At 35.0% G+C, this 26,002-nt stretch overlaps 1 protein-coding gene and 1 long non-coding RNA gene across 5 annotated transcripts in view; one reads left to right on the forward strand and one right to left on the reverse strand.

The window, feature by feature from the left end:
* The first annotated feature begins 4,393 nt into the window (after positions 1-4,393).
* On the forward strand, positions 4,394-7,329 carry LOC148305825 (uncharacterized). The gene is made up of 3 exons (XR_015838106.1): positions 4,394-4,581; positions 4,686-4,939; positions 6,212-7,329. It is a non-coding gene; the product is annotated as an uncharacterized LOC148305825 (long non-coding RNA).
* A 156-nt stretch (positions 7,330-7,485) lies between these two features.
* LOC148305826 (uncharacterized) overlaps positions 7,486-26,002 on the reverse strand; it is a 28,017-nt gene continuing 9,500 nt past the window's right edge. For 2 of the 4 annotated variants that reach the window (XM_088266011.1, XM_088266009.1), the window contains 8 exons: positions 19,274-19,489; positions 18,230-18,437; positions 17,314-18,112; positions 13,598-13,891; positions 13,079-13,263; positions 12,153-12,261; positions 11,368-11,532; positions 7,486-9,353 (listed from right to left, as the gene is read on the reverse strand). In XM_088266011.1, the coding sequence (XP_088122137.1) occupies positions 9,174-9,353; positions 11,368-11,532; positions 12,153-12,261; positions 13,079-13,263; positions 13,598-13,891; positions 17,314-18,112; positions 18,230-18,437; positions 19,274-19,489 (2,156 nt within the window). In that variant the 3' untranslated portion in view covers positions 7,486-9,173. The remainder of the gene's footprint in view (positions 9,354-11,367; positions 11,533-12,152; positions 12,262-13,078; positions 13,264-13,597; positions 13,892-17,313; positions 18,113-18,229; positions 18,438-19,273; positions 19,490-26,002) is intronic. The other 2 variants (XM_088266012.1, XM_088266010.1) reach the window with 1 other exon arrangement.

Below are 26,002 nucleotides of genomic sequence, written 5' to 3' on the forward strand. Positions count from 1 at the left end.
ATTTATTTTATTTTTTTAATTCCTTAAATTTTCAAAAAGTATTATGTTGTTTAGATGTAACAGTTTTATAAAATAGTTTTTATTTTATTATTTTGAATTTTCGCCCCGTCTGTACCCGCCACACGAACACAAATGGCGCAGGATCCGTTTTGTCTCTATCTTGTGGTTATTGTCTATAGTGTTTCCCGCTCGGCGGTGCTAGCTGTCTTCGTAGCTGTTTTTGGTCGCACATCAGAATGTGAATCAATCAAAGCACACGAAAATCAGTCTATCTCCGTCATACGACTGTATCATGTTGTCGCTTGTACCGTACCTGTTATTTTTGTTTACAATTCCTTATTGACAGTTCACGATACCAATTGGGTACCATCGAAGCTAGTCGAGCTTATTAACATTCCAGCGGGCGCGCTGAAAAATTTCCCTTAGGGCGCTTGTCCAGTACCTGGAATTTTACCGGTAAAATTCCGTGTAGTGGACAAGACCCCAAGGGCGTTTGTCTACTACACGGAATGTTACCGTCCGTCACGTCAGTTAGCGTTTTAAAACGACGATTGGCTTGGATTGGCATGTGCTTTGGCATGTCCATATTTTTCGGATCGGTGCTCTCGATCTAAACTGTCGTAGTCGCTTTCATTTTTCAAAACCGGACTGCCAGACGGTCAAATTCCAGGTAGTGGACAATCGCCCTTAATGCGGGTGCTTGTCGTAAATTTTACGTCAAGTTTTCTGTATGTAAATTGTGTTTTCTTTACATAAATGTTTGGGAATTGCTGTAAGGTAATAAAAAAATGATAAATGACAGTTCTTTCAAAAATACATTTGACTTTCTTAAACAAAAACCGAAACATCACTCTAAATATGGAAATATTTGAAAACAAAAAAAAATATCGACTTTTTCGTCAGAATTAATATTGTCATATCATTCAGTCAGTTTATTATTAGTGAGTTCACGCATTTAGTTTTTTTTCAATACCAAGAGCATTTTGAGTCAAGCCAGTGGGTATACTTCGATTACTTCTATCCCTTTGTTTTTTTGCAAAAAACACGATACGGTGTCTTTCGCCATTGTGTGGATTTATTTTTTCCAGTGAAAAATTCTTCCATTGTTTCCTCCTCTCCTTCAGATTGGTCTGACGTGTTTTTTTGTTCGGTAGCACTATCTTCTTTAACTAGTTGCTCGATTTCTTCTTCTGAAAACTCGTTGTCACTCGCAGGTAAAGTAAGCCTCATCATCTCACAGTAAAACACGATTAAAACAAACAAAAAACCGATTTAAACATAAAAGAAACGATAAAAATGAGAAATAAATTGAAAAAAAATATCAAATAAAATAACACTTTAAGGAGCGTTTCTTTCAATTTAAGTTTAATGGAAATTTCTAAATATCAATGAATTACAAATAACTCTTAACACACCAGGTTCGTATGTAATTTAGAGAGACAGTGACCTTCGAATAGCTCGGAGCTCGATGCTTGCAACTAAGTGGAGTGGTAAGAGTGGAGAACGATAAGGCGCATTTGTCGTAAATTTTACGACAGCGCGCCCGCTGGAAGGTTAAGGCCCTTTTCACTTTATACCGGCGGACGCCGTATGAGATGCGCCAATACGCATGTTGTCACAGATTGGTTTAGGGCAGTAGTTCTTTACCGTGTTGGAGGTACCGAACACCACCAGTTTCATATGCGCGTTCACCGAACCCTTAATTGAAAAAATAAATTATGATTTTTCAAATTGGTTTATATTTATAGATAAGTGCACAAAATGAACAAAACCACTAAAAACAAAAACAAAATAATGAATATTTACTGCAAATCAGTGTGATTTCTGCTATTGCCTTTCAGAGACCAATTTAGAAATGCGCGGCTTTACCTTGGCAAGTGCCACTCTCATGTCATTTTAGCAACAAGGTCTTTTCCTTTTCTTCGTTTTTATATCCAGCACCCTCAAAAAGTATAAAAATCTGCTGAACATTCTTAGCAATAACAGAGTACGTTACCATTAGTTTACACCAAAACGTTGAGACCTCCACTGAACCCGGGCTAAAAACCAGTATGACAGTATTGCGCATGGTCGGTTCAGTCGTGAACTATCGTCTAATAATGGAGGTCTAATGCATCGATAACGACCAAAAAATGGAGATGTATACGGGGCCGATACTCTTTCGGTTTGTGCTGCACAACAGTGGTTCGAGTGATTTCGTTCTGGTATAGCAGAGGTGAATGATGTCCTCGAAAATGTCGATAAAATCATGGAAAATATCGAGATAGACCGTCATGTCATTAGTCATAAAAATGTCCAGGAGCTGAATAGTAGTATAGATGAATGATGCACCACGCTCTGGCAGGCCTGTCGTCGATAATGTCGATAAAATCGTGGAAAATATCGAGATAGACCATCATGTCAGTAGTCGTAGCATCGTTTGGGAGCTGAATATCGACCATAAAACCGTTTTGAACCATTTGCAGAAGGCTGGATTTAAAAAAAAACTCGATGTTTGGGTGCCACACGAGCTGACTCAAAAAAAATCATGGGATCTCTGCCGCTTGACATTGTCGTAAGTGACCCATTTCTCATCACCAGTCACCATCCGCTCCAGAAATGGGTCGATTTTGTTGCGATTCGCAGATGAAAATGGAATATTACTTTTTAGAGATTTAAATCTGTATTTGGTCTACAATAATGAACATATGGTGACAATAAGTGTCACCTGTCAGGGAAACAATGAATCATGTCGATAAGTTCATTATTGTAAACCAAATGCATATCAAAATATTTTTTTGTACTGGGCTCAAGTAACACATCAAAGTCCAAGTAACCCCGTCCTACGGTACATGTTTTATTTTTTGATGAACGTCTCACTAGGCAGAACCCGTGACGAGACGTTTATTTACATTCTAATGTATTTTTCTTTAATTATTATTTTGAAACAAATATTACAACTAATAAAATATAAAATAAAGTTATTTTAACAAAATAAGTACAGTTTAGCACAGTGAAAAATTGACCAGTATGCAACCATTATAATATGATTAGCTGACTTTATGAATTATTCCACCTGTTCCCAACACAGAATAAATAAAACATTTTTTAGCCAGAAGAAACAAAAATTCACTAAATGATCTACAAACCTTGTACATAATAAGCAAGGTAAATAAGAATACAACTCTCATCTAAAAAAAGGTAATAAATATTTTTTACTTGGAATAAATTATGATCAAGAAAATCGATGTAAACTTTTTCTTATGTATGGAAGCGAAGCATGGAGTTGGCAAAAGAAGGATGAAAGCAGACTGAATGCAGTCGAAATGCTATCGCTCAGACGAATGTGTGGCAAAACGATGTTTGATAGATGTTCGAATGATGAAATAAGGAAAGAATGTAAGGCTGAGATAAGCATTATCGATAAAATTAAGAAAGGTGTGTTGAGATGGTTTGGACATGTGGAGCGTATGAGTGAAGAAAGAACGGTTAAACAAATTTATGAGGCGAATGTAGTTGGAAAAAGAAGCAGAGGACGACCGAGGAAAACTTGGCACAATCAGGTATGTCAAATACTTGAAAGCGGCCGGGTCAGGAGTCGTAATAATCGTCGGGTATGTATGAGGAGATGCATGAATGTAGAAGAGGCAAAGAATGTTTGCAAAGACAGAGTGGTGTGGCGTTCGATTCTCTCTGCCTACCCCTGCGGGGAAGCGGCGTGATGGTTAGTTTAAAATAAATATTTTTTGCGAAAAAGAGATCGACTGCCTGATGGCGTAAAAAGGAGATAAACACTGAGCGAGTAGCATTTACTCGTACATGTTAGTCGATTTTGTAAAAGGTATACATTTAGTTTATTTAGTAACTCGGAGAGATATTATCGTCGCGCCGAAGATGAAATTTTAAAACAGATGTGTTTCACTAATGTCACGGCGTGTTCAGGGCTGTGGAGTCGGAGTCGCGGTGTTTGGGCCGGAGTCGAAATAGGAGTCGTAAAAAACTAGCGACTCATACTAGTTATTCGTTAAAAGTTAAAAATACTTGAATGTGTATAGTGCATGAATATTAAACTTGCAGGCGCAAGTCGCGCCGATATGGTGAATCACTGAGATCCATTTAATGCATTAAGTCTACGAAAATGTGTTTGTCTCCTTCTTTCTCACTTCGAAAGAAAAGGAGCATTTGTTTCTCCTTTTGTTTGCCAGTCATCGTTCTGCATTGGTCACGTCCACGCGTTGATACATAAACAAATTTCTCCCTATTTCTCTATTATTTTTTGTACAAAAGGATCAGAGATTTTTGTATTATCTGTATCAGAGGTTTGTTCCCTTTGTAATATCAAACAAATGGCTATATGCAAAGATAGCAAACAATCTGATAAAATTTAGCTTTTTTGAGTCGGAGTCGTGTTTTTTTCCGACTCAGCCCTGATAGTAACCCAAAAAGTCCTGAGAGCCGAAGTGTTAAAAGTTAACTTTTAAAATAAATTTAAATGGGCATTTGTTTTCTACGGGGTGGCAACATTGCTCTACGGCGCATGCGCATTACCACGCATTTACAGCTGTCACTATATTCAAACGACCGAACTTGCATAGAATTTAAGTACGGTCAATTTAAAACTTAAATATAGCATTATTTATCTCATTTTTATTTTAGCATTCAATGTTTAAATACCAAACTACTTATACTATATACATTTATTGTAGAAAATGACACTGCAAACGACCAGGACTTCATGCTCTAATTCAATAGTAGGGCAGGGAAGTTGAATCTATAGTAATCGTCAACATTCGAGGGACTATGTCTATACAAGAAGCAGCGAAAAGGAAAGTAGCCTTCAATGGATTTTCAGGGGAAAAGTGGCATCGACAAAATTATAATTCTTTCTGTCTGGAAATGCGAGCTACTGGACTGGAGAAGTAAGGGCTGTTCCAATTAGCGAAAGACGGAAGCTGAAGCTGTAATATATTTCCTATATTTTTGATTATATACATAATATTTTTGAAGTAACACCAATCATCGTACCGTTTGGTTGAAATTATCAATGTGCGTTCTTTTTCGCTATTTGCAAAACTCAAATCTTTAATATACAAAATTATTTATTTTCAATTAACCAAATTATTGCATTTTATTCGTCATACTTTCCTTCTCTATCCTTCCTTTCATACTGATTGTATGTAATTCCATTGTTCACACTTTATGAGAGACAAATAATTATTCTTCCGAATCTAACTCTTATCCAGTATAATTGTCTCGTTACAAGTAGTACTTTTATACCATGTGTCATTAGCCTGACCTTTCGCACTGCATCACATTTTTTATCAGTCCTGATGGTAAATGTTGTGCTATTGGAAACGTCATCGAGAAGTGTTAACATCACATGGTACAATGACCCAGAAAAACGCTATCACTATCAAAACAGCTGTGAAAGTCTTAGAAATTTAAGTATTTCCTTACCTTTTTTGTTGTTGTCCATACTAAAGCCGAGGGGTCAACTGACATCTTTATGATTAAGATAATAATTTATATAGTGCCATTTTCGTAAAATACTACCTCAAGTGCGCTTATAAAGACCTGAATAATATTAGAATGATGATGCTAATGATATAAATAATGCTAATGACATAAAAAAATTAAAACAAAATGTTATTAATCGATCTCGGGGTGTCCAGTGGGCCTAGTCTGGAATGGGGAAAAGATGAGGTAACAAAGTGACGCCTTCTTCCCGATTTTTTTGGGCTGGAAATGGTTTCATCATCGCGTTTATATAAATAAATAAACGTCTATGTTTATTTTGTTTTTCTAATCCTTTTTTACATCCAATGGTGCATGTAGGGCAAACCGGTCCAGTGCAATAAATTTAATAAATATTAGAGTGAAAAAATAAATAAACTTGGAAAGTTAAAGCTTTTGCTGACTTATAAAGAAGAACCTAAATGTTACAGGTGACTGGCTAAACTTTTTGCTTTGCCTTCTGCAGTTACCAAAAAAATAAGTAAAACTAATTGAGCTCAAACCTGCTTTAATGACATATTATTTAACTATTTCGGCGAATACCAATACTATAGCGTTAAGAGTCTTTCTGTATTATTATATCATATGATGGATGGGTTTCAATGGAACAAGGGTGATTCATAATAAAAATAATAAAAACATATATTTATAGTTGAATGACATATATTTTAAAACAAAAAACTGTGCAGTTTTACAAGAAAACATTTTTTTTTTTCAGAATGGATTTTTTCAGAATGCTCTGGAATTTATTTAAAAGAATCTGGTACTTCAGTCACGTGAAGCTTTATTTACTATTTTAATCTGAATTATTCACTCACATAACAAATTGCAAGGACTAGATTTTTGACCATTTGGCTGCGATTTACTTCTATAGATGTAATTCAACTTTATGGTTAAAATATATTCTTCTGTGATGAAAATCTATTTCATGTAAGATTACAAACAATGATGAAGTGTTGTTACTTGAAATTGTACCAAAAACAGGTAAACATAGTCATAGATAATATTTCTTTAATAAATATTACAATCTTAGAATTTAGGTTGCATTTATCAAAATATACAATTATTTTCTGAAAACAAAATTCAGTTGTTTAATTTTCTCTTGCAATAGCAATTTTTCTTCTTCATAAGTTTAAAATATAACATCTAAGCTAGCCTAAAAATTAATTTATATTCTAATTAATAAAAAAGTCAAATATACAGATAAATACCAAATTGAGTTAGTTATTGCAATTTTTTATCCGCGAATATACAAACATATTTTATTGCTGCTCAATTTGGATTATTATTGTTTACTTGTATTTTAATATAAATATACAAGGTATCTCAAATGTTTACTATTAATAATATATATATCACAAATCATATCATATTAACTTTTTATGTTGCAAACATAGAAAACCCCTTTTCAACAAATATATTTCTTCATTTCTATTCTGGGAACAATAGCAGATTCAAGCACACCGGTTCAACTGTTTCAAGCTGCTGCAGTTAAGTATCCTGCAGTTTATTTATAAAAAAATCTTACTTCGCACTCACTCAACTGCAGCTGTTGATTACGGCTGCACACCGATTGATCCAAGTAAAAAAAGGTTTTAAAGGGCTAAATATTTCATTTTAGTTCAGATGTAATTAAAATGGAAACATTTATTGGCAATGATTCATGAACTTGATAGAATATAATTTATAAACTTGTAGGTCGGAAATGAGTTAGGATAGTCGACATTTATAATGCAAAGTTACAAAAAAAGTTACTTTATTTTTCAAGTCTTTTGAAGTGAAACTTCTTAGGTGGTTTCACTTCAAAAGTATTAAATTCATTCAATGCTTATTCGATAATTGATAATTGGACGAGAATCGAGAGTGAAATTTGAAGGACGCGTCACTAGGCACATTTCGTTACATGAAAGAGAATAAAGATATAAAGTATAGAGAAGGAGAAAGAGAGTGACGTATACATAATGATACAAAGTACCATGTATTGTGTAAGTAATGTTTATCATTGCTTTTTATGTAAATTTTGTATTGCTGAATTTCTTTTGATATGTTTTCTCTTTCGCACACTCAATACTTATTTTTTATTCTTAATATTTAAAAAAGAGTTTCATGTCTATCACTTGCACACACAATTTTTTCATTTATAGAAAACTCTTATTGCAGAATACACAAGTTATTTTATTATATTGTAGAATTACACACACAATCACAATTTCTTTATTGCAAACTTTCTCATGCGCTTGTACAATATTGCTTTTTTGTTATTGCAAGAACTTTATATTTTCTTCACTTTTTCTAAACTAAGGCAATCCAATCAAAATCGGAGCAAAAAGATTGACTGTTTAAACATCTGCGATTCTAATCACAGAACTTCCATTTAATGTTTCCCCTCATTTTTTATTGAAAATATTTTAAAAAAATCATACCACACGATGAATAAGTAAATGTCATCTACTTTTCAAGTTAGCATTTTAGAGGTTTGTTCAAAATATCTGATTTTCAAAACCGTGTAAAAATAGCAATTTATAATCAAGGTGATGTAAAATGGGAGAAAATTTGTTGATTTATGTGAAGGCGATAGTCAAATATAATTTTTCAGTGTAACAATAAAGAACTTAAAAATGAACACAATAATGTTTTTATAAACTTAAAAAAAAGTGATGATATGTGAAAAACTTCAAAATACACATCTGTATACTTAATGTACATTAAATACTTAATCCAAACATTAATCCAAAAATTTAGCACAGAAATGACAATAAACATACTTTTGAAATAAACATTAAATCTGTAATTTATAATTAAAAAACAAATATGTATATGCAGAAGAAGATGGGATTGCAATATTTTGTATGGACCAGCATGCATTTGTTGTAATTTGGGCAACAATGTAATAATAATTAATAAATGTACTGTAGTCTTTTATATACATAAATACAGTAGAATCGTGATATAACGAAATCTAAGGTACCAAAAGATATTAATTCGTAATAACGAATTCACATATAACAAAAAAAAAAAAATCATACTAGGTATGTATAAGTTGCGCGCCGTAGCAAAAAATGTTGCGCAGCTTCAAAAAAAGATTGCAAGTTCTGCAAACAAAGGGTGAAGGGGGCCATAGGTAACTGAATACCTATATAGTTTTCTTATTAACCTTACGGTGATAAAAGTGCCGCGGGAAACTCGTATGTATTTTGTACAAAATACGAGAATGTGATTTTAAAACTGGAAAAATTTGAATATTCCTAGTTGCTTTTATTGGCCATATTTAAAGTTGAAATTTAACAATTTTGTAATGTTGGGTCTGGTAAATATGTAACTGAAAATGAGAAAAATAACATCACAAGTAGCCGCCATAGCCGAGAACAGCTTGCGCGCTTCTGACGGTTAGTGTTGTCAGACGTCAAAGAGTAGTTTTCGGTATTGAGATTGCCCGATTCAATAAAATTGTCAGACATAATTATAGATACCAATGACAAATCAGTAGTTTTATAAAGGTATAGTAGTATAGTGTATTTATACAGAAATATTAGAATTTCGTAACATTTACAGTAAAGTTCCACTTTGTGAAATATTTAGTGGACAGAATGTTGAAATGGGTCAGAAGTAACTGGGGCAAAAAAAGTTGGCGACAGGAATGGATTTTGTTCAAAGACAATGTAAGTGTGTAAATTTGGAATTTAAGCAGGTAGTAGATCAAAATCATCAGAGACGTGAACCATAGGGACATGGGACTGATCGATGGATGGAGTGGACTTGTGATCACACAGACAGAGCTCTTTCAGTTTCCATTCCCAGCTCATCTTCTGCGTGGCATGTAGAGATTCCGCTTCCGTATGGTGACGCCTCACCATCCCTTCCTGTAATTACCAAATCAGAAAAGGAATTAAACTTAATTTCAACTCATTTAGATTGTATTGTCCACCTCCGTAGTGTAATGGTCAGCACGCTCGGCTACCGTGCTGGAGGTCCCGGGTTCAATTCCCAGTAGGGAGGTCAAATAAATATAAGTGATTTTTTACTCTTATATTTATTCAATGCAAACCTTGGATTGGTACCTGAAGCTGAGGGCTGATCACTGTCCCTTCATGTGTTAACGATCAAGGTAACACTGCATTTATATGATGCAGTACCCTATGCACCATCGGGTGCAGATGAGGGTTTGAAGAAGAAGAAGATTGTATTGCAGATTTTCTGTCAAATGAATTACAGTTTGGTTATTTCTGCTTAACTTCGACCATCAAATCATGGTCCAAAAAACTATGTACGCCAATTTCAGCTGTCACTGAAAACTTGTAGAACACATCAAACAAAACTAATGAGTCTAAAGGTGGGGACTGACCGGAGCATTTTGTCGTAACGTAACGTCGTTGGCGACGAACATCCGACTTCGGATGGAGCACTCGGAATGCTGGATTGACTATACGAATGCTCGCATCGTAATGTGTTACATTACGACAAAATGACTCGTCAGTCCCCACCCTCAAACATAGATTCCAAGTGAATATCAATAGCCAACAAGAGACTAATGAGGGCAGGAAAACATAAAGAGTTGTTTAAAAGGGGTCAGAGGATATCACAGCAATAATGGCAAACCACATGTATGATCTGGGAATCACAGATTGAAAGTAATCTTTTAAAATATTTGATTTTATTATTAGTATTTTAAATTTGAAAAAAATGAATCAATAAGACAGGTACTAATAAAGTAAACCGTATCCTGGTTGGAGTGCTATTCTATGTTCATAACATTGTGTGACATGTCAATGAGAAGTGATTATGTCCATTTTATATTTATTGATGCTAACCATACTGGAGATGTTAAATCCAATAAGAATAATATGGATCAAATTGTGAACTCATGGAGCAATCAGAATGTTTCGGTACAGTGTAGCTCGACCTTGGAGAGTTCCCAAATGTGTGATAATTAATTAAGATAATAAAGAGTTTGGACTTAATTCTTAGTCATAATTCTTATTATAAACAAAGAAGTTGGAATGCTTTTGACACTGATTGTAGGAGGTCAAAGCATGATTAATAGGTACACTCACAGCCGCCTTTGATAAAATAAAAAAAAAAAAAAAATAAATGTGATTAAATATAATTACGGACTTTTAGATACTGTAATAACATGTTTGGTGATTTGATGAGGTTCATCGAGTTGGTGACTGTCTTTGGGAACTTTTTATTCTGTTTGTCACTTTAAACTTTATTTGTTGATTTTGTTGGAATTTGTGTAATAAAAAAAAACTTTCTTTTACATAGAGCTTATAAAGGATAAAGACATTTGAAAGAAGACACTTCCAATACCACATCTTCAATGCATGTATTTTCCGTCTATATTTCAGATTTACTGTACACTTGGCTCCGTATTCATTCAAACCCTTATTTGCACCCCAATGATGCATAGGGCGCTGCATCATATAAACGCAGTGTCATCTTGATCATTAACACATGAAGGAAAGGTGATCAGCCTTCCGCTTCAGGTACCAAGTCCAGGGTAATATAGAATAAAAATTAGAGTGAAAAAATCACTTATATTTATTTGACCACCCTGGGAATCGAGCTCGGGACCTCCAGAACGGTAGCCGAGCGCGCTGACCATTACACTACGGAGGCGGACATGGCTCTATATGGAATTTGTTATACAAGTATAACATAAAATTGTCTTATCAACATACATTTAACAACTTTTTATTCTCCAAGAAAAAAATGATATATGATTCTGAGAATTTCAAATCTTTAGTGATACATGTCGGTTGTATTTATTTCCATTTTCTTCGTATCATTTTGACATTATTTTTATTTTCGGGAAATAAAATTTACTGTCTTCCGAGTGGAAAGCTTAACACAAAGTAAGGAATGTTAACTGACCTTAATTTTCTCCCACTTGTCGTCCACATCCTGTAGCCAAGACAAGAAGAGACGGCCGTTGTAGCGCGAGCGGTGAGCATTCCTCTCTTTCTCCTCCTGTTCTGGTGTCAGCATGTTGTACACCTCTCTATCTTTGAGCAATGTGCACACCGAAAAAGGTAATTCCTAAAACAATGAAAAAAAACTTTTAGTATTTGAAAATTTCAAATATTTTCGTGTATATTTTGAAAAACACTTGGTCTTGTGGATATATAACAAATACAGTGAAACCTCTATCGTTCCTCGAATAATGTGTCGTAACGATGTGTCGTTAATTTCTTCTACCCCGAATTCATTTCATACAAAAATAGATCGTCATTGATCGTTTCTATTCAACATTTTACCGCATTCATCGTTTGAATTACGCTACATATTTGATATAATTTGTCTGTTTTTTTTACATTTTCTCAATTTTTTATATTTCATGACAATATTTCAACGTGTGGGACTATGAACAGCTTGTGTGATGGATACAGCAGAAGAGGTCTGAAGATCTTTGGGTTCTGTTCAACATTGTATTTTTTTAAATAAATACATTTATTTACATCTAAAACTTGTATTCTTAAAATTTCAACCTACCAATGGTTTTGCAATTGGGAGGACGGTATCTTTACTCCATCGTATATCCTTGTGTATTGACTTCTTTATCCCACATTCATTGTTTTCCCGCATTCATAGTTTATTTCACTAGGTCCCTTTAAAAACGATAGACAGATGTTTCACTGTACATGTATTCCAGATTTTACCTGATTGGCAAGAGCTCGAGCCGCCCGTCCATGGACACGTAATATTTCCTGCTCCACTGCCAGCACCAGCTTCTCCTTTTCAACCAGATGTTGAACTCTCAACGCATGTCTGAAAACCAAAAATATTTAGAAAAAATACATGATTTGGAATAATAATATGACAAGAAAAGCATATGTGAGAACCTATTGCCATCCATTTAATTTATTTGTAGAGAATTAAGAGTCCAATCCATTTGAATATTTTTGACAAATATGTACATATTTATTAATAGATTCATCTTTGTGGTGTAGTGTAGTGGAGAGTGCATTTGTCTATCATGCTGAAGGTCCCAGGTTGATTTAAAGGAGATTAAAATATAAATGTACGAGTGATTTTGGCTATAATTTATTTAACACATTTCGGACGGTTTTTTTACACCTGCGGACCGCTGGCAACAGGATTAGATAATTATGTACATATAGTTAAGACTTTAACAAAGATATTGGTACATAATATTCATATAAAAATTATAAATATGTAATTCCTTCTTTTCTGACCGAAATGAGGCCGGCGCAGAAGGTAGACATACACTACCCGTCCTTGAGCATCAGTCAACGGAATGAACCAACGTCTGAAGTGTGTTACTATACCCTGGGCTGGTTTCTGAAGCACAGAACGGATCACCTTGACTTAAGTAATGAATGATCAGGACTTGTATACTCCAGTGTTTGTGTACTTTGGATATTAGTGTTCAAAGGACTGTCAATTATGGGTAGAATTGGTGAATGTTACACGTTTGTAAAGTGATCACTTAAACCAGCCTATGGTCGTAAGCCCCGTAAAATCCCAGACTTCCATATTATTGAATGATCAGGACTTCTATACTCCAGTGTTTGTGTTCTTTGGATTTTAGTGTTCAAAGGACTATGGTGAGCTAGAGATTTACCTGTCATTTTCTTGAGAGATGAACTCTTCCCTCATGGATTGCAGTACAGTGGGAGGTGGATTAATCATGGGTTGCTGTTTGTTACTGCTCTTCAATACGTATGTGCAACGGTTCATTAAGTAATCCTTGAACCCTTGAGGTGGTTTGGGTTGAACTGGAAATAGTCCTTTTTGCCGACGTTCAATCTGAAATAAAATTATTTTTTAATATTGAAAATAAAAAAAAACACGCATACATCCGGAATCCTTGATTGCATTGTATGGGGTCGAAGCAAGGACACACTGAGAAAAAAAGGTAATATGTTGGACGTATTCAGAATGTTGTGCTACACATTCCTTAAACTGCAAGGACATGCAAACTTGAAACTGAAACTGTCAGCGCATAATGGAAAGACTCTTACAAAATTCAGAAACAGGGCTCTTTTACTGTTCTGAATATTTTTTTTAGAAGTTTGTCAAATCGGCGTATTTACATGATGAAGGTGAATATGCGAAGAAGTGGAGAATAGGAGACACCAACCTGCTTCTTGATGTTGAGTATCATCTGGTAAGGGTTGTTCTGCGGCATGTGTGATCCGGAATGGGATTCGGCCGAGCTCCCGGATGCCGAGTCCCCGGTGGAGGTGGATGGGTGTGCGTGGCTGTCTTTGGAAGTCTTGAGCTTCCTCTTGCGCGGGTGTAGATCCGCGGCAGGCTGTTGCGTAGCACTGCCCGAGGTGCTGGCGGACCCGCTGCTGGAACTGCTGCCACCTCCGCTGTTATTTCCGCTTGTCACGTTGGAAGCGTCTGTTCCGCTGTCATTTGTATCAGGAGACTAAGTAGGAACAAAACATTAATCAATACAGTTGAACTTGCAAACAACCAACTCCTTTATGTATTAGGTGTATGCGTATGAAACCGTCGTTTGCCAATATATGGCACTAGCTTTTGTATGTGTACGTACTCGACAACTATTGCTTAATGCTCTTATATATCAGCTGTCAAATGCATGTCAAAGTCATTCGTTTGCAGCTTCAATAAGTATTTTTATCAAAGACTTGATAATTTCAAATTTGCAAAAAGCAATTTTGCTTTTTGCTTTTCAATAAAATAAAACTACTGCTGAGCGCATAGAATGCTCGAGGAAGTTTATCGTGAACATGCTTTGGCAGAAAAAAAACTTGTAGAGAATGGTTTCTGCGTTTCAAATAAGGCTATTTCGATCTTTACAACAAAGAGCGTGGCAGACCCGAAAAGAAGTTCCAAAACAACAAATTGCAATAATTATTGAACAAAAATTCGAGTCAGTCGCAACAACAATTTGCAAAAGTGCTGGAAGTCCACCGAGCAACTGTTTCCAGATATTCACACACAATGGGAACGATTGAAAAGGATGGAATGTGTGTCATATGAATTGATGGACATGAACATGGAAAGAAGAAAAACCATTTGCAAAATCAGGATTGCCATACAGAAAAGAAAGAGCTTCCTGTATTGAATTGTTAACCGGATCCACGCGGCTCGCATAACCGTATGTGTTTTAACAAAACATGCCCCATACGAGGCTGACATAAGCGTTTGTGTTTTTACATTGCTCCAAATTTCGAACCTCAGTTCAACTTAGAGGGATTTTTTCATGGTGTGGAACTTTGGATAAAATAATACGTGAATCTTTGGCCTTATGACATCTGTTGAAATATCTGACTAATAATTTGTAACATCACAAGGATAAATAAAAGAACAGATCCCTGATTTTTCTTGTGGTCGGTAATTAGTCCGCGCCATAATCATGCCCTATATCTGTCTCACTCTCGACGGTACGCATCGCCAGTGGGTAAGAGTGACACACGATGCGTGCTTTGGACACACTATGCGTGCTTTGATTTATTTATCTTACGATCTAATTTGTTTTTATCACGATATATTTCAAGAATAATGTGACACGTGTATTTTAGAGTACCAAAAAGGCACAATGAATCCCATTGAACGTTTTTGTTTAGGAAAATAAATCGTTTCTTAACTAAATACATGATAAAAGTAATCATTTAAAAAATGATGAAATACCACCGCGCACGGGGGCGTCTCTTAGAAACAAAGTTAACGCGGTTAAAAGGTTAACAGAGATGAAAAGTGGATTTGTTTTAACAATCCCAAACACAAAAAAATATTGGTTTGATCCAGGCCATCAACATTACAAGAAAAACTAAAGATCCATGGAAAGAGGCTTTTCTCTGGAACTGGTTTTTTCTAATAAAAAATGTGATTCAATTCTGGGAGAAAATTAAGGAAATGATTTTGCAAACAAATGCATTTTTCATATTATTTTTTTGACATCTCAACATAGATGAAGAATAATATGGAAGTCTGGGATTTTACGGGGCTTACGACCATAGGCTGGTTTAAGTGATCACTTTACAAACGTGTAACATTCACCAATTCTACCCATAATTGACAACCAAACTACTCAAATTCTCGGAAGTTCTATATAAATGATCCAATTGCGAAACATCGTACTTGGATCACTAGAATTTTCCCTACAGACATTTATTGGTGAGATGAAGAAGCTTTTGTTATAATAGCAGAAACCCTTTTATTTGTATATGAGGTCCGAATCCTGGATTATAATCACATACATGAGAAATGCCAGAAATTTTCCTTTTTATTTTATTATTTCAGTTTATAATTTGACCAGTTGTGAACAAGTATTTGGACACACTCAAAATGTTGTAAAACGCATTTTTATAATTATTTAAAAATACTGACTGGTACCAAATTTTTGCAAATATTTTTAATAGATAAATGGATTTTTTAATTTTTTTATTATTATTTCACATTCTAGATCAGATTAAAAAATACAACAAGTAGTTTAACATACATAAGAAGGGTGACCCATTTAACTGTGACAACTACTGCGGCATTACGTTACTCAGCGTACCGGGGAAGGTACTTACCCACATAATTTTACAGAAAATTTGAGCCCCCATTATGCAAGTGATCAGGGAAAACCAGGCAGGGTACCTGCCTGGTAGGTCGTGTGCGGATCAAATCCATGATATTCGCCATATTCTACAGCAAAGCCAGGAGTTTAACAGTTCTCCGGCGATGTATTTTGTAGACTACGAGAAGACGTTTGATAGTTTGCACAGGCCTACACTCTGGAAAGTACTGGAAGCTTGTGGGGTGCGCACGAAACTAGTGGAGCTAATTAAGTCTTTTTCACCTTAATAGTGAGTGCTGTATGAGGGTTGACGATGTTGGTCACGGATTTGTTTGGGATCTCTACCGGAGTCAGACAAGGCTGCGTTCTTGCGCCGTTTCTTTTTATCATCTTCATGGATTTCATTCTTCGAAAGGAGTGTGATTAGGACTCACAGGGTTTGCATTTAACAGTATGAAGGCTGTCTGGAGATTGTAAATATACTCGGTGAAGACCAATTGCCACATATACAATGCCTGCATTGCTTCTATTTTCTTATACGGCTGTGAAACATGACACCTCACAAGGGCCCAGAGCAGCCGTGTACTTAGCTTTGAGAATAGGTGTTTGTGAAGAATTTTAGGCATTCTTATTTTAGCTGCGAAGAATGATTTATTTAAGGTGTTTTTTTTTAGAGGTACACAAATTCAAATTTCCCGCAGTAAATTGATGATGGCACCCGCCGTGTGGCTTGTTGCGCCATCTTGTTGAAATCACAGCTCTGTCACATCAATGCCATTCAACTGAGGTACGAAGAAGTCAGTAATCATGGTTCTGTAGCGCTGTATCCATTGACCATAACATTGTCTTAAAAAAAATATGGGGTGATGATTCCACCGGTCCATATAGTATATTAAATAGTGACTTTTAATGGACTTAAGGGCGTCTCGACAAATGCTTTTTTCCACTCCGAATTCGGCTATTCTGCTTATTGGCATAGCCATTTAACCAAATGTGTCTAAATTTTTTTTAAGTAAAATGGACGTAGTGCTCGATAAGTTTGGCGAACTGAACCATTATTTTGAAAATAAATTTGGAAAAACTATTTTGAAAATAAATTTGGAAATGGCAAAATGTACTGACTACAAATCAAGTATCCACTGTCAAATTGACAGTCTATAGAAACAATGTGGCCAGCTTAAAAACCAAACCACTAAAAAAAAAAAAAAACTTTATATGGTAATAGCGTTTATAATAAAAACAAATATGATTGCAAAAATAAAAGAAAAATTGTTAAGGGTAATTTGGAGGTTGACTAATGTATCAGAAAAGGTGGTTACCTGTCTGCTGGAATGATACGGTGGCGGTGTTTTGGTGGGCACGGGTGCTCCACTGGGGCTGCACGGGGTAGCAGAAACGTGTGGGGAGCTGCGCCCGCGTTCCTTGTCGCGGTCTCCATCGGTGTTGCGGTGTGAGCGCAGCACCCGCTGCGCAGATCCGCCTACTTTGTCCTCGGAGCTAGTCTGCCGTTTGTCCTCCTTTCCCTCCGTCCAAGCCTCATTGCCGTCCACGGGCACTGTCTCCCCGGCTGCATTAATGTTGAAATGGATGATGTATGGCAGCGTAGAGGATCCGCCCCGGTTCTTGGTCCCACCCCTCTGGGTAGATCCGCCATCACCCTCTTGCTGCCCTCCAGATGTTCCCGACCCTCCGGGGATCACGATCTTCAACGGTGGCACTTTGAGTCCGCTACTGTCTACTTTATTTTCCTCTGTATCCGCTTCATTCTCTTTCGCAGAAGTAGACGGTTTAGGACTTGCGCACGGACTTTTCTTGTCCGGTACTCCCTTGACGGTCACTTGAGCAATGGACAAATTAGCATTTTGAGATTTGCTTTGGCCCGAGCCGGACTTGCCTGACTGCGAGTTGGAAGCGACACTTTTCCCTTGAGAATTGGAGGCATTAGTCGAACCCTTAGTCTGGCCGCTCAACCCGTGTGACCCTGCGGAAGCCTTCTGGTTAGAGTTTCCGACGTTGGTTTTGTTTCCCAAAGCTTGAAGCGGGCCGCCGCCCTTACTGAGGGGAGCAACTCCTGTTTTACTAGCAGGACCAGGTGGCTTGGATCCCGATAAAGACCCTCTGTAGAAATACAATAAAAAATACTGAATAAGCTACACAGCACATCTTTCTTACTTAAATACAATGTATGTGCCTTATTTAAGATAAAATATATTAGGACTGCGGTAATAACTCTACCTGCCAACGTTGACTCTGGATTGTTGAGTAGTCTTGGTGGTCTCTTTAACTTGTTCCGGTTCCTTCCTCTTCTTCCGCTTGGTAGCATCATCTTCCAAGGACTCGCTTTTGGTGCTGTCGCCAGTTACGGGAAAATTTCGTTTCTGACCCGAAGAGTGTGAATCTTCGAGAGAAGTTATAACACCACTGGTGCCTGAAGTTGATTCACCTTAAGATAGAGACAACAATTATTTTCTATTAACTTAACGCGTTGGTAACGCATGTAGCAACCAACACCACGTTCCATCTCCATTCGACCAGTACGGGTGGTTATACTAAAATATTATTATATCTAGATATCAAAGATTATAGAAGTCAATGTTCTTTCTTTCTTCAAGAATGAATAAAGATTTATTTAAAGAATTCTAACGTTTAAACACAAGGAAGGCTACAGACCGAAGATAAAGAACTGCAATAAAGTAAATAAAATTATAATTAACAACAAAAATGCTAAAATATTAAATAAAAACTCTCGAACAATCATGCCGCAATTTCAAGAATTAAAATAAACATTCAAATAAGCGGAGATTTGACAGTAATGCATTAAAAAAAAAAGTCTTGTATTAGATGTAAAGCTGCCTTGTTGTGTAATGATTTGTATAGAGTATTAGTTTATTTTGTTGGAATTAATAATGGAAGGGGTCCTACAATTCATTTTGCAATGTGTATGAGTTTACGTAGCCGAGACCTTATTTTGATAATATCAAATACACATAAGCATAAGTTTGGGAAATGACAACATCACATTTGTATTACAAAGTACAAAAATGTAACACAAAAAACCCTTACAAATGTATTATTACATAAAAACAACACAAAATACAATGTATCTTATATAATAATGTATTAGTAAACCACATTCCCAAGCTTTTGGTGCAAAAAGCCAGCAGTTGTTAGTGACACATAATATTCTGTGGACAATTCCTCGATTGTTCTGTTAGTTTGCATAGAATAATAAGCCTCATCCGTTTAGGGGATGACTGCAGTTAGAGTTGATGTAGTTACCTTCGTTATTTTTTGCAACTACTGTGGAGGCAGTAGCTTTATCATTACTACTCGCAACTGTTGGCTCTTTATTTTCACTTTCTTCAGTACTTTTGCTTAATGTTTCCATTATGTTAGTACCACAGCTTGCGGCTGAAGTGTCCTCGCTGCTGACAACTTTCTTGTTATCATCTCTTGTTCTGCCGGCTTGAGCAATCCTGTGACTCGGAGCACTGTCTGAAAATTAAACACCAGTCAACAATAGCAAATCACTCGACCCCCGTTAACGTGGTGCGCGATGTTACTCAATCTCCTCTGTACCGCCTCGCAAAGGGCGGGTCGTAGCTGTTGTAGCTGCCTGGCAACATACCATGTCTGTCCCATAAGAAAGTGCACTGCACTCGCGCTGGAACAGCGTAATGTTGTAGCACATCCGAGTAGCCGACTGGCGGGTCGTGGCGGGGCAAGTTTAAACTTCCCTGCGGAAAACCAAGTTCCATGGCCAACGATTGAAATGTGAAGGTGCAAGGGAAACTCTCAGGATGATGTCAAAACTGAATTGGTGCGATTGCAAACGAGGGCCTTCATTACATGGCCGCGGATATCAAACGAAGTAGAACTTGAACTATCAGCCTTATGGAAAATGACTTCAAATACTTTAATGATAACAAAAAAATGTGTTCCACTGTGTGAATTCCCAAGGAATGAAATTTGAAGAGATTACTTGCACTTACGTTTGGGACAGCATATGTGGCGTATAGAAACGACAATGTAAGCTTATCAGATGAGATGACATCAATTTATACTTCGAAATTGAAAAACAATATATATATAATTATGTATTAAAATTACATACTTAAATTAATTACATACATAATATTCTAACAACTATTTAGATGAGAAATAAGATCTGATGTTTATTCATTATGACCAATTTTTTATAAAATAATAGGATAGCCAAAAGGTTTGTTTGTTTTTTCCAACGATTTTTCAAATCGATGATGTAATTTTAAATATCTTTTGTTTTTAATTTATCCCCCCCCCCCCAAAAATGCTATTATTTTGCTTGTGAATAATCCTTCTAAAATTCTTGTTGGTGAATTTGAATAAAAATAAGTGAAGATGACAGAAATATCAAAGATTCCCAATGAAGCCTCAGTAACATGTGGTCTAGCATAATGGCGATGGAATACAGTGCCTGATGCCTCACTGGTTCAGAGCAATCCATCAGGTTGTTGCATCTCAAACCTCCATAAACTGCATTTGCATTAACATTGCTCTGCCAAAGCTATAGGAGTCATAGGTCCTAATCGTTAATAGTAAGAAACTAACAAAAACACCCTTCCGATCCCACCAAAATAAAAGCATAACCCTCTTTGTGTCACCTCATCCTTTGAGGATTATTTGTTCTAGTTTCCTGTGCCTCCCATATGATTGTGTGCACAATATACCCTGAAAACTTTCTCTTTTTCTGATTTAATAATCAAACAGGCGCCATGGCACAGTTGGAAAGATGCTAGATTGCGAAGCTGGCGTCAAAAGTTGGATTTCCTGTTTTTAAATTGGTACAAATGTTTGTTCATCTTTCTTTTCAAAACTCTCTCCTACTGCAGATAAGCTTCTAAAATAAAAGCTTTATGGGTTATGCCTTTAAAATAAAATAAAAATGGATTTTAAACTCCTTGGGCAAGGTCAGAATTACTTAGTTAATGTGGATCCTAACATCGAGCTTGTTGGATATTTGAAGAGTACCCGGAATCTCCCTGTTTGTACGACGGTGATATAGGTATAGAGTAACTACTTCATTTTACCGCTGTTTATCTCATAACGCACCTTGAATTGAACATTTTCCAGATAGCAACCTTGAAAACTACTCAAGTTATATGTATATATTTTATAAAAAGGCTTCTTGCTTATTTAAAATAGTTTTTATTTAACATAACACAATGGATCTCGTCACAACTTTGTGTCCGATTCAAGTAGGTAGTCTAAGGAGTGTATATGTGTAAGGAACATATGAGTTGAAAAAACCAAACACATCTCAGCCATCCTAATAAAACGGTTCTAATAGTGATCATATTTTCATCTTTGTTTTAACAATAATAAAATGAAATTCATATTCATTATTGCGACAATATTTTATAAACAAAAAAAAACATTCTAACGGGTGCTGCTATTAAAAAATATTTGCAATCCCAACACAACTCAACAGCTTAAGCACTGAATAAATTATTTAACAAATGGTACCGTCAAACTATTGGCGGAAAATTTCTGAAGACAGCTACAGTTATGTTGGACAAATAAAAGTTACAAATTAATATTGTCTAAATTAATTTTTAATAAAAGCCATGGGTTGAACCCTTCTTTGAAGTATTTATTTGTTGGATAAAGAGAATTTTTATAAAAATGTATTTGGCAAATTAGCAGTAAAATCAAAAGTACACAATACTAGGTGAGTATTCATTTTCTGCTGCTACCAAAACCCAATTATAAAACACATTTCTGAGAATCTATTAGAAATATCATTATCAGATATAAAGACACGCATACATTTCAAGAATCAAATGTCGTAAGGATATATAAATAATTTCTCGACAATTGATTTACAATATTATTTTCTATGAGAAACATCAATATTCAAACATTTCTTTCAAGACAAAACACTCGGTACATATAAACAAATTCTGTAGACTCAAAATCTGTTTTTGTGTTCTAACTTAATATGGAGTTCTACAAAACAAAACACCATTTTATCAGCGAACAATATTCAAATTTATCTTTACAGAAATCAGATTACGGAGATTAGGGATGTAATTTCTCATTAAAGGCCGAAATAACAAAATGCTATTTTGTATCAGCCTTCTTAAAGAATACTATAATTATCGAAACATATTAATTTATGCTATTGACTAAGCTAGAGATAAAACTAATTTAATTAAAAAATCTAATTTAATTACAGATTTAAAATTTTACATGCTTTTAAAATTTAGAAATGTAGCAGGACCTTTTAAATCTAAATCGTTGCATGCCAATCAGATATAGTTAGTTTACTGTAATCATGTAAATATCATTTTTAAATGTATATTTTTGGAAGATTCGACATTTTACCAAGTCCTAAAGCACAAATGAGTGAAAACTCCAGATACAGTTAGATCAATTTCTTATTGAATAAATTAGCAGTTTTGCTTTGACAGGTGATATTTAAAATCATAACAAGTGGTATTTAACAAAGCCCCTCAGTTGATATACACACTATTTATATCTATAATCAAATAATGTAAACAGATAGCAGTTGCGTAGTACTTTACAGCCTTACATATGTTCAAAAAAGGTGATATTTGATAGTGCAGTATATAAATTGAATTCATGAAATGTGCATATTTATGTGCCATATTTGCGTCTTATGTACCGCAGAATACGTAAAAATTAGTTTATGTAATGATTAAAAGATGATACTTTTACAAACTGCTGATAATAAGTTTCAATATATTGTGTCTTTTCCCTTCTCGTTGACATTTCGGACAACATTGCAGCATCCATCGTCTGGAATATCACATTGGATGCAATGCAGACCAAAAAATGCAAATGACTTATAAAAATTAAAATCAATAAAAAAGCTATATCAGCATCTGAGCGGGCATGAAAATTTACAATAGTTAAATTTCGGTAATATGTTGTGTGTGATAAGTGCCTACTGCATGGTATTTCAAATCATAAGAAAACAGGAAGGAATGACAGTAATAAAATTAGATCAAGATAGATAAAAAGGAGTCAAATAAAAAGCTTAAAAATTTACAAAAGCATTCCACAAAACCAAAATGATGAGTACATATGAATTTTCAGTTATATCTCTAATTTCATCTGCAACAAATGTATAAAGCACTAAAAATGTTTTGCTTAAACAAATAAATAAGCAAAAAAAATCATTTGGTTTCATTTAACGAAATGTCTTGACAAGAAATAGGCAAATATGAGATGGTTGGTTTATTTTTAAGCATATTTATGTGAATTTCAAATGTGTCAAATACACATTTTGGTATTACAACTTATTTAAAAATGTAATACAGTAATACCCAGGCTATTGTTAAATATTCATTCACTAAGTTATACCCTGGTTAATGAAATGGGATACGGCCAATGAATGCAGTGAGTATCGACCAGAAATAGGTAAAACCTTTTAAGTTATCCCTTAAAAACTTTTCAGATGATACAAATAACCACTTGATCCTAATGTATAACATTAAACAGCTGAACATTTACGTGGTAGAAAAATATATCTTTAACTATCCTAGAGAGAGATATGATATGAATACTACGATTTGGCTAGCAAATAAATCCTACTAAACTCACCTTGTGGAACAAATTAAGTTCATTAGCTGAAATATTACCATATTATAGATAACTAATAACATGCAACCAACAGTTAACAGTATATTTCTGAGTTCTACAAATAAGGAATGAATAAAAATAAAGTAGTTTTGTGCACTTGTACAATTCCCTTACCAAGAACAATACAGAGAATAAATAAATAAAATAGTCATTATAATAATATAATTACGTAAGATGAAACAAAGTATCACTAGTAGTACAAAAGATAAGAGCTTAGTGAAGTAAAAGATTTTTCTAAAAATTACACTAGGAAAGTAAAAAACGGGTAACCTGTATTTTGTGGCCGTAAAACTGGAGCAATTTTTAAAAACAATGTCTGGAATTGCCTCGTAAAATTTGAAAGTGAGCAATGTGTATTTGCATTTGAAATATTACATTTCAACTAGAGATCCACCCACTGGCTAGCATTAGTCGGTTGCTCTGTCAACTGATCGATAGTTAGCAACTAATTGCCAATTACTTAGCTTGGCAATTGAATAAACAAAGAACTGACTAGTCGATGGGTAGTAACACTGAACCAGTAGCTGATGCATCTCTAGTTTAAACATAAAAATCAGAGAAAAATACATTATAAATATATCATATCATTCAAATCCTCAGAGATGTATGGATGAAGGATGGTGTACAAATTAATATTTAGAAAGGAAAAAGATACGGCACATGTTAAATTAGAGGCATAATTAGTTATGTAAAGCTAAAAAATGGCATCTACAGTAGCGAAATTACTGCGGAGAATTTGAAACAAGCATGCAATTATTAAAATTTTTACATAAAAAGGTGTCATATGATAGCTTTTCAAAGTCTACAGAGCTAAGAAACAACTTTCGAATATTCAATCTATAGCGCTACAATCAAGGAGCAACCAAGAATCGACGTGCACCAAATAAAAGTGCACATAAATATTTCTATGAAAATAATCCCTGACAAATACATCTTAGCCAAAAGTTGAACTATTTACAGTGAAGCAAGTATTTAAATTTGAATCCAAAAATGTTCATCCTTCAAATAATACGGCACCTTATTACATGAAGGCAAAGTTTTGCATTTCAGGTACTAGTCCAAGTAATACATCTAAAACTTTAGTAATAAATATTAAATAATTTTTATGTTGACCCCATTGGAAATGGGATCAGGGACCACATGCATAGTAGCTAAACACACTAACGAGTGTACTACGCAGGCAGACAAATAAATTGTTAGTAAGCGTAAGATAGTGGTGTGGTATAAATATGCAGATATGTGTGAGTAGATAGTCCGATGGCAACTACCTGCTAACTGCTATACTATTTCATATTTTCATTAGGTCACTGATAATGATATGACTTGAATAAGAATAAAAATTCCTACTTGCATTTAATTAATATATAAAACTATCTGCGTGAATTAGCTATATATTATCTTAATTGTTTCCATATCTCCGCCAACTGACAGTTTGGGTAGGTTTTCATATCTTGTCAGTTGTAAATTCCGTGCAATTTATCATTTATATACAACATGCATGATTATGCATAATTGCTTCTATCAGCTTAATTTAAATTTTAGATAGACAAAAAGATACACGGTACAAAATTTGATATTACAAAATTATATTAAGCTTTTATTTTTATTTTATTAGTAAACAGTTTTTATTTAAGAAATACAACATTCCTAGATAAACCGTAAATACAAGTAACTTGAGTACTTTTAATGTCATACATATTGAGTCATAAAGAAAGTCTCCGCGGTTTTTAGTATATTAAATTTTTTTTTTTTTAAATTAAGTACATATTGATCATTATTATCTGTGACCTTTTTTCATTCTTTGAGTAGCTTTATAATTCCATAGTAGAACTTCTATAGTTTATCGTTGAAAAAGTTGGCCAAGTGATTTACAGCGGCTTTTCAGTTGGCCAATTTTGTACCATCAAGAGAGTTTTGCAGAGACCGAAAAAATGATAATCAGACTGTGCCAAGATACAGGCTATATGGTGGATGCATCAAAACTCCGTAAAAAAGTTCCGTCAATTTGTTCTGAGTCATATGTGTGTAGCCGCGCATTGTCATGATGGAACACAACTCCCTGTCTGTTGGCCAATTCTGGTCGTTCTTTCTGGACATATTTGTTCAGTCATGTTGTGCACAGTACAGGACCGAATTGATGGTTTCGCCAGGTTTCAGCAGCTCATAATAGATGATTACCTTCCAATTCCACCAAACACTCAACATAACCATGTTTGCCGATAATCCAGGCTTTGAAGTCGTTTGTGGAGGGTCATTAGCCCATGGAATATGATCGCATGCATTTGATATTCTCGTATTTCACCCACTTTTCATCACCTGCAATGATTTGATTAAAAAATGGTTCGATTTTGTTGCGTTTCG

Source organism: Brachycentrus maculatus, unplaced genomic scaffold (assembly GCF_059751285.1).
Source record: "Brachycentrus maculatus isolate JH-2025_06_01 unplaced genomic scaffold, ASM5975128v1 h1tg000261l, whole genome shotgun sequence".
NCBI lineage: Eukaryota > Metazoa > Arthropoda > Insecta > Trichoptera > Brachycentridae > Brachycentrus > Brachycentrus maculatus.